This window comes from Mixophyes fleayi, chromosome 10 (genome assembly GCF_038048845.1).
Source record: "Mixophyes fleayi isolate aMixFle1 chromosome 10, aMixFle1.hap1, whole genome shotgun sequence".
NCBI lineage: Eukaryota > Metazoa > Chordata > Amphibia > Anura > Limnodynastidae > Mixophyes > Mixophyes fleayi.
Window position 1 is genome coordinate 99,379,671 of NC_134411.1, and position 14,776 is coordinate 99,394,446.

Here is a 14,776-nt window from a genome sequence, read left to right on the forward strand (position 1 = left end):
GAAATAACTGCCCAAGGTGCACTGTTATTCGGTGCTTTCGTTTCTAAAGATTGTTAGGTAACAGATAAGAGTGCAATGTATTGTGACGTCCTATGCCCAGACCGGGATTTAAGAAAAAAAAAAGCATGTTCCAAATATATTATTAGGAGTCTACAGGATCATTTCCCACGTATAATCTCATTATTATTCCCACTACTTCAAATGATCTGTCGTATGTGGTTAGAACTGTAAGATTTGCATAAAACGTTCTGCACCAAGGGCCTGATCCATTGTGAACCAACAACACTACGGGCCGCTCTAAACTCACTATGATCCTTTAAATGTCAATGATCTGGTAACAAGAAGACATTGATTAAACGTCTATTGTAAATTGTTGGGAGGGGATATATTTCCCAAAACTTTGTTTGGATCGTTAGAAATCAGAACACTTGAAATTAAACCGTTTCCAATAACCCAGAAGTTAGCGTAGGTGAGTGCTATAGGTGGTACAGGATCCGCATGTGCCGCTCCGTGTTCTATACTTTTGCAATCACAGATACTGATCACACAAGCTGGGTCCATATCGGCAACGTCTCGCCAATTCCAGCCCTGACTCACGGTCTAGCAGACATGGATGTCTATTTTTAAGCAGCCAGCTTGGGCTGGGTCCTGCTCCGTTTCTGGATCACAGCTGTGAGACCAGAGCTCGCTCATCCTTCCTGCGGAGGAGCCTCCTTTGCTGACTCCACAATCTGCTGCTTTCCCTGAGTCACCACAAAATTCCAGGTGCCCCCCCCCCCCTCCCCCAACACACAAATATTATATAGCAATTATTTTCATCCTTTACCGAGTCATATTCCTGCTGCCTTTAAAACGATCAGGCCCTTCTTACCTCTACGTATCTATGTATTACCCAGTGTTGTTTTATTTGTATGTCCCCACTTGTAAAGCGCTACGGAATCTGCTGGCGCTATATAAATAAATGTTGATGATGACGTTGATGATAGGTGACCCAGAGAGCTGACAGGCGCAGCGTATATCGAGAGCTGACGGTAAATAGCGTAAAACCCACGTGAGATGTATGAAATATGTTTTGTTATTCTACAAAAGTGGAAGAACTAGAAAATATTTAAAAATGTATTTTTATAAAACAACTAAACTAAGCTTATTATCTAGGAAGAGAATTTTCTTTTTAGCACTTAAAACAGCTTTTTTTTCTCTGTGTTTTCTTAGACTCTAAAAATTGCAATGGTCATTCGTTATTCTCTTCATAGTAACTTCAGACTTTCTTAATAGACACGGTCAGAAACAGATCAGTAAATGGGCACATAGCAGGTAATCTATAAAAGTGATATTTTGTTGTGGCGTTAACTAAACTACAAACACTTTCTACTTATTAGCAGACTAAGCAGCGATAGCAGCAGAAAAATGGTGATATCTTAATAGAATATGGAAACACAAAGGAAGACAATCTTAATGACAAGTTAAGGAAACATTTCAATTACTCCTCTTTTAGAGAATAACCTTCTAGGGCCTATTAAACCATTTCCTGGTGACTAGTGCACAGTACAGACACTCTTCCTGATGGCTAGATTACAATGTATGCCCTTTGTAGCTAGTGTACAATGCAGACCCTATTGCTCACTGCTAATGTACAATATACACCCATTTCCTTGTAGCTAATGTACTCCTCCTTTCTTTGTGGATAGTGTACAATGCAGACCATTCTCTTGGTAGCTAGTATACAACGTAGAGTCCCTCCTTGCTGGCAGACCATCATTGTATCAGCTGTTGTACGATAAGGTGTCATGGTCATTGCAGTACAAGAGAGGGGACACACACATCACTGACACAGGCACTGCACGTATAACAGTCACCCTTAGACAGTACGTTTTATAACTACAAGCATGGCTGACAAACCATAGCGCTTAGTTCAATACCTGGTCTGCCAGACTTAGCGCGTCGCGGATGTTCAGCTTGTAGCAGACTTCCCAGATCTCATCTTTGATCCGATACGCCGATTTCCTCATCAGCCACTGACTCAGGTATTTCTTATCAAACTGCTCCCACCTATCGCGCCCAGAAATAAGGACCAGGATCAGGATTATCCATAGGGAGAAACAGTCGGTATAATTAAAGGGATTCTGCTGAACTCTTATTTTCATGCACCTAGATCTGATGCTGGGCTGGAACTAGCAGGAACGCAGGTCGGACACTTCTTTTGGCCCCTAGACTGTATTGTTTAAAGATCATTTTTAATGTCCCGCCCTCAAGTTATGTCAATTTAAGTTCCACTTATTTTGCATCTACAAATTAAGCACTGTGTTTATCAGACTGGGGTATGAAGGGCCCTTCATGAAGAGCAGGGGCCCATAAACTAATGTTCTGCTGAGGGGGGTGTGGCATCCCAAGGCAGGGGTGTGGTTAGCATGCAGAGGGCGTGGCTAGTCCACTCTTCAACCTCAACTTCCAAGAGGAGTTCTGATGTAGGAAGTGTGGCCCTCAATGGGCCAAACACTGACTCATAGCACCAGCCATCGTAGGCTCCGATCCCGTTGTACTCACTTGTCCCGCCAGTGGTGGTATCCGTGATGACCGATGACATCCTCTACCGCCGCCATGATGTGGTCAAAGGCCTTGGGGAGAGAGAAACTGTCCTGATTTCTTACCCAAAAACAACTTGCTGTTTTATTAAAAAGTAAATATTTAAAGGGTTTTCCACCTTCAAGCAACTTCAATGTATTGGCTTGTACCAGATTGATTAACTTAATTGCTTTTTTGTTAGCTTTCTAGATACGTATTAAGATCATCCGGCAGAGTTCCTTTCTGATTAAATATATGGAGGAAGGACAGGAATCCACAAAGATAAAGTCATCTACTAAAGTAATTGTTGCATGAGGGCGTCTACAAGCAAATATACTACAGTAATCTGAAGGTGGAAGAGAACCTGTGAGGTTACAGAACACAAAAAGCACAAAGGGACTCATAATTAGCATTTATCATAATCACATAGACACCCACTGTAGCTTAATACTAAAAATATCCTGATACGTATCACTGATAAGTGACGCAGACAGGCTCAATTAGCTCTTTGCCAATAATCAATCATATTTGATTTAAACAGACACCATCACTGTCTGCGTTTGATGCAGGATTATTAGTTTTATCCATTATAGGGCATCAATGTGAGGATCTCCACTCTCCAGAAATAACCCAGAACTCTCCATGCCATTGTCATGACCTCCTCTCCTCCCTGCTACCCCTCGTCCATTCCTCCCCCCTCCGCTGGACCACAGAGAAGCTGGACCGGGCTCTGTGGTCTGATGGGGACATTTAATCAGATACCATGGATGGTTTGCCGGGGAAGGACGTTAGACAGCTGCTATGGGTGTAGATCCCAGGGACTTACATGCTCTTGTAATTCCTCATTTAACGTCGGCTTGTGGTGGTCTCGTCTCTTCACTTTCAGCCACTTAACAAGAGGTTTGATGGTCAGACCCTGAAAGAGAGGAGATGGGGCGGTCAGTTTATTTTACAGAAAGTGTTACATTATCCGTGTACATCCAGGAAGCCGTCAACCATTGCACCTGCGCATTGTCGAGTACACTCCAGAACTTAATCAGTGACTTAATAAATGCTTCTGGTAATAAGTGCACCAGCGGAGGCAGACATCTGTGGGCGGAACCAATATCTGTAAGAATTTCAGCTAATCAATTTACCAGCAACTAGTGACATCACTGAGGGATGAGTGGAGGCCCCTCCCTAATGCCTGTGGCATTCTATGACACTTTCTGTCAGTGCGTCAGTGCAAATATGTCATTGACACAATCATTTAAGCATAAAAACAAAGAAGATACACAGTGAGGATTCACAGATAAAATCAGTCGCTAAGATTCTCTAACATACGATATATGAATTACGTTCAGAATTACACATTATTTATTAGAATATATATTAACCCTGGTGGTGTGCCACAAAAATAATCTCACTGCAGGGGTGTCACAACATTAAACATGCATAATATATCAATACATCGATGCAATACAAAGAACGGGAAAGAATAGGAGGAAGGAAGGAAGAAAATAAAAAACGAAAAAAACGAAAGAAAGAACGAATGAAAGGGAAAGGAAGAACGAACGGGAAAGAACAGAAGGAAAGAAAAAAAATATAATAAAATTATTGAGCATAACAACATTTAAATGAGGGAAGAAAACAGGCAATATGTTAAATATAATGTAATAATCCAGAGATGGGGATTTTATTTCCCTTTAGACCATCTGTAGATTCTTTTGCCCCCAGGGAGGGTCTTTATTTCAGGCCATTGATTACTAAGGAAATTCTCATTAATTCCCAATGTCCTGATTGTTTGAAGACTAAACGAAGGGAATGATGAATAGTTATCTGACACCCATTGTTACTGCCATAGAAGGGCCGCTCTGGCCGATAAACAGGTTAGTGACGGTGAGACCCCGCAGACCGAGGTCAGGTACCGCAGGGAAACAGTAATGATACGTTTCACCAACACAATCAGGTATAACGGCACCACCTGAAACAAAGGAACGATCTGTGTGTCTTTGTGTCGTGACCTCAGAGGTTCCAGCTGACTGAAAACAATGATCGGATCTTAATTATGGGTCCTGAACAATGGTTACCAAAAATTAAAAAAAGAACCCCAAAGACTTCTGGGACCGCGACAGATACGACAAACGTCACATCCATGGCCAGTACCATTTTATTTTCTATATTAACTCATTCAATGCCACCGCTCTAAGCTGTGGGTGTGGGTATCTTTTAATACATACTTATCCAGGACCATGACTTTAGTTTAGAATATAATATACATCAGTAAAACAGGTGTCCAGGTACTGGCCCAGGGGCCAGATGTGGCCCTCAGCGGCTATTAATGGTAAGAATGGGTAAAGAGATTGTGTTTATAGAAACTTAATTTTAACTTAAGTTTATTGTACATCTACATGATACTATATGCAAAGTACAGTGATCATAATATATATATATATATATATATATATATATATATTTCTTTTTTTCTAAAAATCACATAATGCGGAGAGCTTGAACTTGGCGATATCTGCAGCTGCTGACTACACACACTCACATACACAAACATACACTTATACACATTTACACACACACACAGTTACACACACACACTTACAAACTCACTTACACACAATCTCTTTTCATACAGCTCCCTTTAAAGTCTGTGACGGCTCTTTCCAGTACGACTATATTTATTATACTGGTGGCTGCTGCTCTGTTCATTGTCAAAGAACAGCAACAGTGGCCCCCAGGCAGTGTAGATCTTTTGTGGCCCCTTCTTCCCTTCACCAGTGGCACCAGACATTATTTCGCTTATAGCGCTCCTACACGGTTGATTACATAGTAACAGTGCCGTCCATACTGATTGTACAGTACCAACAGTAATCCCATCCGATTATACCAACAGTACTCGCCACACTGCTTAAACCTGCATCGAGTTGACGCTACCCTCTAATAAGGCTTATTGCTTTACCTAGAGTCAGGTAGTTGTGAGTGGAAGCCTTCCCTTTTATATATTTGATCAGTAACGAAGAAAGATGCTGTCACAGTTAGAATGCGCTGTTACCTGTGGTGTTAAATATAACTCTATAATCCCAATGATACATTTCCGAACAATGCCGGCTCCATTCAATCCGTTAACGCAATTTAAATCGCAGAGAGGTCAATGGAGTAACCTCCAATGACCCCCTCTGACCGCAAGTAAAACAAACACCTTTGACATGTGGTTTTACTGGTGTTCGAAGTGGGATTTTATTTTTTAAACACATATTTAAAAACCTGTGCCTACCCACCTAAGATAACCCCCCGGAATGGCTTCTTCTGAAACTTATAGTATTCAACACTGATTCAACACAGGAAAGAGAAATAGTATCGGTAATATATTTTAACCACACAAGACTACAAAGAGTCACTATAGACTGAATTAATAAAAGTAAAAAGAGGATAAATGCTAAACATATGTATGAAAGGCTCTTGCTGACTCGATAACACAAATGAGGTTACAATAAACAGGAAAAGCTGAGCTCGGATAAATACATTGCTTGAGTCAGATATTAAACCTCTGCGTTGACTGGCAGCTTGTGTCCTGCTAACACACCCTTTCCAACCTCCTGTCATCTCTCCTCACCCCGACGGGCTACACAATCCCTGCAAGCGGGTGGCAGAGCTGTCATTACCAGAGACAGCTGCCAGTAACCCCTTCCTGACTCACGCCAACCCCCTTGTTGGTGTCTTGCACCGATACTGCACAGAGAGACAGACGTGAGGAGGTTAACAGCTGAATTCTGCTGAATAGTAATTGAATCATGTCACAATGTACAGATGTCGAATAACAAGACAATCAGATGCAGATCCGAATTAACTATTCCTGGATAAAAAGAATTAGGAGAGACACTTCTGCCAGACGGAGCGGCGGAGGATAGCTGACAGAGCTAGGGCCGCAGAGTGAATAACGCAGCGTATTAAAGGAGCGCACGGCGAGGTGTAAGTGAATTATACGCTGAAAAGAGCTGTAACGGACATGTCACATTATCATGTTAACCTAATCTGAGGAGCTCTGTCACTTCTGTTAGAGATCTTGGTTAAACTGCTTAGCGACCAGTTGAGGTCACAGACTAGACAGGGAGTCAGATCCGCGGACACCAGGAGATCATCCTGGAAATTGCGCTGTCATATTAAACAAATTGAGAGACAGTGGACTGAAAATCGTCCAAAAGATGTCTCTCGTCTGTAACATGCGATAGCTAATAACACTAAAATTATATATATATATATATATATATATATATATATACACATATATATACATACATACATACACACACATACACGTATATTATATATTCCTACTAAACAAAATAAAGTCTGTATCTGCTTACCATGCCCTACCCTGGGAGAGAGGAGGCTCTGCAATTTCAGTATATTCTGGGCCATTAGATACACTCTTTCATGGTGTATCTAACAACAATGCAAGGTTAAGTAGCGTCTTTACCTGGCAAAAACAAACCATATGGGTTTATTGCATCCACACAAATATCCAGAGAGGTTGACATATAATTTTAAGTTGGACTATAGTTTTTATTTAATGCATTTAGGTGACCACTCTCACAAACATTACACAGGAGCAACATACATGCAAGAATAGGTATTGCCATGAGTATAGCAATGCAAGAGGAACTTTATAGTTAATATTTTATTGTGATATACTTTTATTCCCACCTAATGATGTATAATGTCTTTATCGGACCGTGAAACCCAACTTATGCCTGGGGTATCGCTCTGTCTCTCGGGCACTGTGCCATGCTGTCCGTCCCAATGCTTGGACTCCCCTATGTCCTTCACAGGAATGACATAATAAGGGTGTCTAGGTGCCAGGGCATGCAATGGGCACAGGAGAACCATAGGGGTGGGCCTGAATCCAATGGGTGAAATATAATCCACAAAACACAACTATGACAAAATGTCATCAGACAAGACTTCTACATACGGACTTTACAAACTAATAACTAATCTCAGACGCCTATTAGATATAACAGTGTTTAGTAGACTGTGCCCCCCCTGCCTCAAATTATTTTTGGTTAGACATTAATCATTTCCTAGGGGATTTTAATATCTTTGTACAACTTTTTATTGATTGGGAAAAAATGTACAGACCCTCTTATATAAATAAGATTCACATTTTGTAGGCGTCTGCCTTAGGAAAGCCCATAATTAACATTGTACTCCCCAATACTAACTCATGCACGGAGCACAGTGATTGGCTGCTGGAATCAGAGCAGGGGTTTGTATGTTACCCCGATTTTTCAAATGGTTTCCTCTGGCTTTCCCCATTTACTCCTCTGGTCCAAAAATCAAACATGAAGGTAAATTGTTAAAGTGTCTGACTACATTGGCCCTATTGTGTGTGGTAGTAACAATTATATTACACGATCCACTGATGTGTATGAATAAGTAATCTCTGATTATATAGCTCCAACAGACTCCACAGTGTTGTACATGGGATGTTAATACCAATATAAATAGAAAGAATGTCCAAGAACAGGCAAAGGACGTCACAAAAGAGGAAACAGCGTTTTTCCAAGATTGTAAATAACCTTTTTAGAATTATATCTGTAGGGATAACTGTTTCCCAGAACGATGGTACTTTTCAGTGCTACTGAACTGCGGTGTATTAAATAAGACTTGCTAGCTAGTAAACAATGTAAAAATCGCCATCTAGTGGAGATATTGGTGAACAGCGGATATGGGACATCACTGCCTGATGTGTGCAAGGGGGGTAACTGTGTTCAACTACTGCAGACTTGGCCATCCAATGGCTCTCCAGGTGTAGTGATACTACAAGTCCCAGCATACCCTACCAGATATAGGCTGGCCATCTACTGGCAAAGCATGCTGGGGCTTGTAGTTTCACCTGGAAAGACACAGGTTGGCCAAGCTTGGACTACAGCATGATCCCTCAGTGTAAGTTTGCTGAAAACCCGGACACCAGTGACTGCTCAGTCCATAGAAATACAGGTCATGCCTCAATATAGATGGTAAATGCTGTAACACAATTACGCAAGAAAATCCACTGTTGCACATCAATAACTGTGTATTTCTGACCTAAATATTGAACCCTACTTTGTTAAATTTAACGAATATGACTGGTACGATATTTTAACCCTCCCATTACCATTGTAAGAAGGCCAGCGCCGGATACAATTTAAACTTAGTCCTAGGGTCCCAAATATACTTCTTTTTTATACCGTTTCACCAAACACAAGACAGACAAAAGTGAAATTTATTCCGCAATTGTTTCAGCTGCAATTAACATGTCCAACCTCAGAAGTGAATAAAACGAAAGACTCTGGGTGATGCCAACAAACAACTAATCTTGGGAATAAAGTCGCCCATTGTGCCCACATTGGGTTTAATCTTTTAGTGGATTCAATATATTGCAAGTTCTTATGACCAGTGTAAAGCACAATAGGTTGATGAATACATTGTAGCCAATATCTCCACTCCTAGAAAGCCCTGTTTTATGGCCAATAATTCACGACTGCGAACGTCACAGTTGATCTCAGCAGAATAAGAATCCTCCTAAATGGAGGCGCAGAGATGTAGCTTCTAATCACCACCAATGCTTTTTTTAAAGATTTATAGGTGGAAAGGGCCACTAAGGACCATTCTACAGGACGGGCCCCGTTCGTAGTCAACAAAGTAATAGGAGCCAATATGGTAGCAAACGATTTAATAAATCAACTATAATAATTAGCAAATCCCAAAAACCATTTGCATAAAATTAAGGTTTGTAGGTTGAGTCCTATGAACAATAGGTGGTATCATGACAGGCTCCATACTCATCCCAGAATGCAGCCTAGGATTCACATTATGTCTCACACTCACTATTAAGCACAAAGCCCTGCCACCACAAAGATCTGGTTCAACAGCTGACAACTCTTAGGAAGTCTTCAGATACTCCCTGACTAATTCAAAAATGAAACCACAACCTAATTTAATCATAGTTACTGCTAACCAAACAATTCCTTGCATAAATATAGTGTAATAAAAACCAAGCCTACCTGACACATGAATTATTTAAGAACACAAAGAGAGAACATTATTAAATGGGATTTAATGAGGGGAAAAAAAGTCAATCCTTATGGAATAAAATTGGTGATAAACTGGCTTACAGAAAAATCGATGCCCAACAGTTTCTTTAAAACAAAGGCATAAATAAAAACACAGTAACAGAAGAATTACACTCGCATATTCTTTTGCATAATCCAAAGCCTTGGGAAGGCTAGAAGGTATAGACAAGCTCTTCAGTAAAATACTAATCCCCAAAAACTGTCAATTTCTAAAATCATTTCAACCCTTTTTAAACCTTGTTATTTTTTGTCCAAACTCCCCTCTGCTGTGACATAATTACAAGAGGTGTGCTGGTATGCTATTCTGTTTTACAACTGTGTCATTGCGCTTTGTCCCAGAACAGTTCTATTAAACGGTTATACAAATATTTTATAACTCTTTTCTGTACTATAGTAGAGACCTGGATTTCCACTAAACATGGTATGATTTTTTGCACATATAAAAGTGAAACATGACATCATTCCTATAGGTTCCTTATGGGTTAGGTATAGATCATTGACACTTTTGGGGCATATTCAATTAGGTCCTGGCATCGCGGCTACGCATGTAAGGGTGTCAATACAGTACTGCACAACATGGCGGAGTACCGCTGTACCGTGGATTACCTTCACGGGCCGTTCCAGCGCGTAGCCCACACCTAACTGAATATGGCCCATTGAGTTGTTTCTTTCAGCTGCTACAAATTTATACAGAGGTTTTCACACACATGTAATACGAGAAGTACTGCTTTGATCCATTATGTTTCCAAGAAGGAATATACAATGGACTTGGTTTGATCCAAGTATAATTCTTGCTGGCCCAAAGAATTTTAGCTAATCATTCAGGATCTGTGGAGCACTTAACTGGGAAATATTTTAGGATCGATGACCACATTAATATATTATTTTCTTAATTATCCTGATTAGACTATAATCATGACACCCATTACGAGAATTAAAAGGCCATTTTCCATTCACCCCCCCTCTCTATGTTTATGAGATAACATGCACCTCACAACTCAGTCAGAGAAATAATAGTATCCTTAATCTGATAAACAATTTGGAGATCAAAGGAAGAGGATATTCATTTTAACGGTTATCTTGTTGAGACCTCGAATCAATACACATACGTAGGGCCACTTTCTTCTTAGACACAAAGAAGAAGTCAGCGGGCGATGTAGAATGTTTAATAAATCCTATTTCTAAACTTTCCTTAATGTCATTTCCCACAGCTTTGGCCACGGGAGCGGAGAGAGCATAAAACTTCCCTCTTGGGAAGCTTTAAACCTGGAATGAACTCGATAGAAGTCAAACTTTCCATGAGAGCTGCAGAATTTTCTATCATCATAAATTTATCTGTAAGGTCTAAGTAGATCTTCAAAATAAGTACAACAAAGATTGTTCTCGACCATTCCTACAACACAGAACAATCTCACCTCACTTCCAGTCAATAAGGGGATTATGGATGGATAACCCAATACGATAGGAATGGAAGATTAATTCATAACAAAAAAGAAACTTTCCTCCACATGCAAAACAAACAATACTAGAGTCACCTTAGGGAATAGATTAACTAAACCGTCTAAAAAGAAAAAGTGGAGGTCTTGCTCATAGCAACCAATCAGATTCCAGCTATCGTGCTCTAGAATGTACTAGATAATTCAGCTAGAATCCAATAAATTAGTAAATGAGTCACTGCAGAATTACACAGAAAAATGACAGCAAATTAAGCCAGATCAATACCCAGAGCTTGAATTAGACGCTGCTGCGTGCGCTCGAGATTGGCACACGCTTACCGTACAATGACTACGGGCAAGCGCCCCTTCCTCACCCGGTTCTCGCCCTGAAATCGTAGGCTGTAGTAAGAGTTCTTTGTGCTTAAGATGAAGTGAACGTGGCGGCGTTCTGTGGCGTGCGCAGGGTAGTCGTGCGGATCATACGCACAAAATCACTGTTTACACGCCTTAATGAATCAGGACCTAAATGCGTTTAAAGGGATGGTGTTATAGGATACCGTGGCAATCAATACAAAAACAATCAGGACTCAGTATAGTCAGTGGCCGTCAGCAAAATTGTTGTAGAGACGCAAAGCTAAAAACAGCTGACAGGAAAGCACAGAAACTTGTTGTCTTCAGTGACGAGGACTAATGGCGGAGCACTAAGTATGAGACCAGGAGGTATCCAAAATAATGGCTGATCTGTGTTACTGAAATTACATATATATATGTATATATATATATATATATATATATATATATAAAAATATAAATATAGATAGTTTGGTTTTAGCATTAATAACGCCAGGTTAAATGTTACTATACAGTTGTAGATGGTGTCTTATTACACAGACTGTAGAATTATTATGAGGAGCCGCACTATCATATTATATATACACCACATACTTTATATACACATTGACGATAATATAGACACGTCTTGGAAGTGGTTATTAATCCAGATTTCCCCTTCATTTCTTTAGTACACATTCATTTAATACTTAATTTAAACGACTAGTCCCGGTCTGACTGCACTATATTCTAAGGCTGCGTCTTCTGCAGATTGTAATATAATACAATAAAACATGATTGACACTAATTAAAGATTTTCCGTCTGACTTTGAGACATTAACGCTCCGAGCGCCGCCTGGTAGAGTTAATCAGTGTGTGTACATAGCGGGAGGGGGAGTTCTTGTTCCTCGTCTTACAGGAACTGGACAGATTAACCAACCAAAACCGAATGTCTCGTCATCTGCAGAGCGTCACCTCTACGTTCTGTACTGATGAGCTGCAGACTATTAGTTTCCTATACTCCTCTCTACAGAACTGTATCTGATTTATCAAACCGTCTAAAAAAGTAAAGTGGAGGCGTTGCCCATAGCAACCAATCAGATCCTAGCTATCATTTATCTAGTACATGCAAGAACACGATAGCTAGAATCTGATTAGTTGCCATGGGCAACGCATCCGCTTTTCCTTTTTAGATAGTTTGATAAATCCACCCCTAGGTCAATAGGATTAGGCAATGCCTAGGTATGTAAAGGAGACCAAAACAGGGAAGATTCCACGTATTCAAGATTGCTCATTTACTTGGGGACAGAATGGGAGAGAAGACTGCACCATACCATATCTTTGTTCTCTTCTGTCTGCGCACTTACAGAGAAGTCACGAACATTACTAATGATGTCACGGCATTTTGACGCAATTTAAAATGGCGACAGCTATATTAGTATTTTTAAAGCGGCAATGATGGCTCCCTAACCCCCTACTCGTAACCTTAATATCCTAATACCCTAACCCTTACCTTAGATGACAACCAACATTACTGCTTTAAAAGTGCTGATATCTCGGACGCCATTTTTAATGACGCCAAAACGCCGTAGCCGTCATTGTTCGTGATTTGTCAGTACGCTGTCGGGTCGTTCTTTTGTCGTTACGAAGGTCCGTCTGCATTTATTAACTGTCGGGCAAGTCACTTTCGTAAATCTTTTGTCGTGGTAGTCACTGTCGGTGTTATAAGCCCCGTTAATGTGACTACCACCTACGGGGATAGATATGCGCACTTACTTCACGCTATATAGGGCCTTGAAACAATAGTAAACATCCCATTTTTCGCATTTGGTGGGTCTAACTCTAATAAATTATTTATAAGCATAACGTAACAGATATTTACGTTTCGTCTATACAAGGGAAGCTCCCGGCTGTATTAAAGGGACGCTAAATACAGCAAACGTTGGGACTCCCATTAAAGTACTATTACTGGGAAGGGATTTAAGAAAATGTAAATTTAAAGCAGAAAAGCGATTTAAGAACAATCTTTCCAGGTTTGGAGACAGTCCGGGGCCTAGCAGTTCAGCAGGAAAGAATAAGTACGTATTGGCTGCTCTTCGAGCCCAACTGGCAGAAAAACGCTATTTAAATCAAATTTAAACTTATTATTATTTAGTTACCAGGTACCAAGCAAATAGAGGAGTCTGAGATGTTGACATTGAGGGGATAAAGGCAACAAGGGGCAGATTATTTCTGATGCTCAGATTAGTGTGTGATTACTGCCAACCCTGGCAAATTATTAATACAGGTAACGAAACGTAATTGTTCGTTCCGCGGGCAGCGCTCAGTAACCGCCAGAGAAATCCGCCCTTGGAAGAATATAAAATGACGGTAAGATGTGACGTCGTACTAACCTGGAACATGACCGTGAAGAACACCACCACGATTGTTGTGGCGACAAAGTAATCTTTGGCTTTGACTTTCTTTCCATCCAGCAGGATCACCAGCGCGAAGGCCACTGCCCCTCGCAGGCCACCGTACGACATCACCACTTGGTCTATCCTGTCCAGCGGGAGGAGTCTGAAGCGATTTAAAACACAAGTCTGTAGGACGACACCTGGAACGTACAACAAGTTTGTTTCACGTCTCTGTCCAGCTTTAAGGATTTAACGCAGCCCCTTCAGTTTATATCATCTCCAGGTGATCCCCAAGATCAGATAATTGGGGCTTCCCTTGTTTTTAGGGAGCGGGGCAAGACAACAATATAACATTTTAGTAGCCTATAAAACTGCATTTTCTTGCTTTTTTGTATCACATATTCAGTAACAATGACAGATCTACAAATCAGGATAATCCATACTGATTGCATTTTTACACATAGACCGCTCTACGCAGGGTGAGATTAGATGTACCAGTCCATCAGGAAACGCTCCCAGAAAATAATATTCAGATGTTGCCAACTATGTAAGATTAAGTTAATCAACTGTGATGCATTTGCCAAAAACTACAACAGACTTATAGAAAGCGGCGCTGGGAAGAAACTGCATAAACTTCTGCGTCTTCTCAAATAAGTAAAAATAGACTCATCCATCCCGTGCATCCCTCACACCGGTCCTGGCGGCCGATACACCGGACTTAAATTGCAAACTTGCAACTCATGATAACTCAAAAAAAAAAAGCTGAATCTTTAATTACAGAAACTTGAAACAGTTTAATGGAGTCAGAATGGATAGAAAAGACCCATTGACCAACATGCCGATAATGGTCTGATTGGTTTAAACAAGTTTGTTATCAGGCACCAATCATTGAGCCACGGACGCTGAGATACCGCAATAATCGCAGCGAGTGCGGCCAGGATAGGGG

General features: G+C 40.6%; 1 protein-coding gene across 4 annotated transcripts in view; it reads right to left on the bottom strand.

Moving 5' to 3' along the window:
• The window catches only part of SLC9A5 (solute carrier family 9 member A5), an 82,156-nt gene that overhangs the window by 24,262 nt on the left and 43,118 nt on the right, over positions 1 to 14,776 (bottom strand). For all 4 annotated transcript variants that reach the window (XR_012679588.1, XR_012679586.1, XM_075189268.1 and 1 more), the window contains exons 7-10: positions 13,828 to 14,030; positions 3,389 to 3,478; positions 2,545 to 2,615; positions 1,920 to 2,049 (exon numbers count right to left, since the gene is read on the bottom strand). Coding sequence is in view for 2 of the 4 variants with exons in the window: in XM_075189268.1 (XP_075045369.1) it covers positions 1,920 to 2,049; positions 2,545 to 2,615; positions 3,389 to 3,478; positions 13,828 to 14,030 (494 nt within the window). In the remaining 2 variants the exon portion in view is untranslated. The remainder of the gene's footprint in view (positions 1 to 1,919; positions 2,050 to 2,544; positions 2,616 to 3,388; positions 3,479 to 13,827; positions 14,031 to 14,776) is intronic.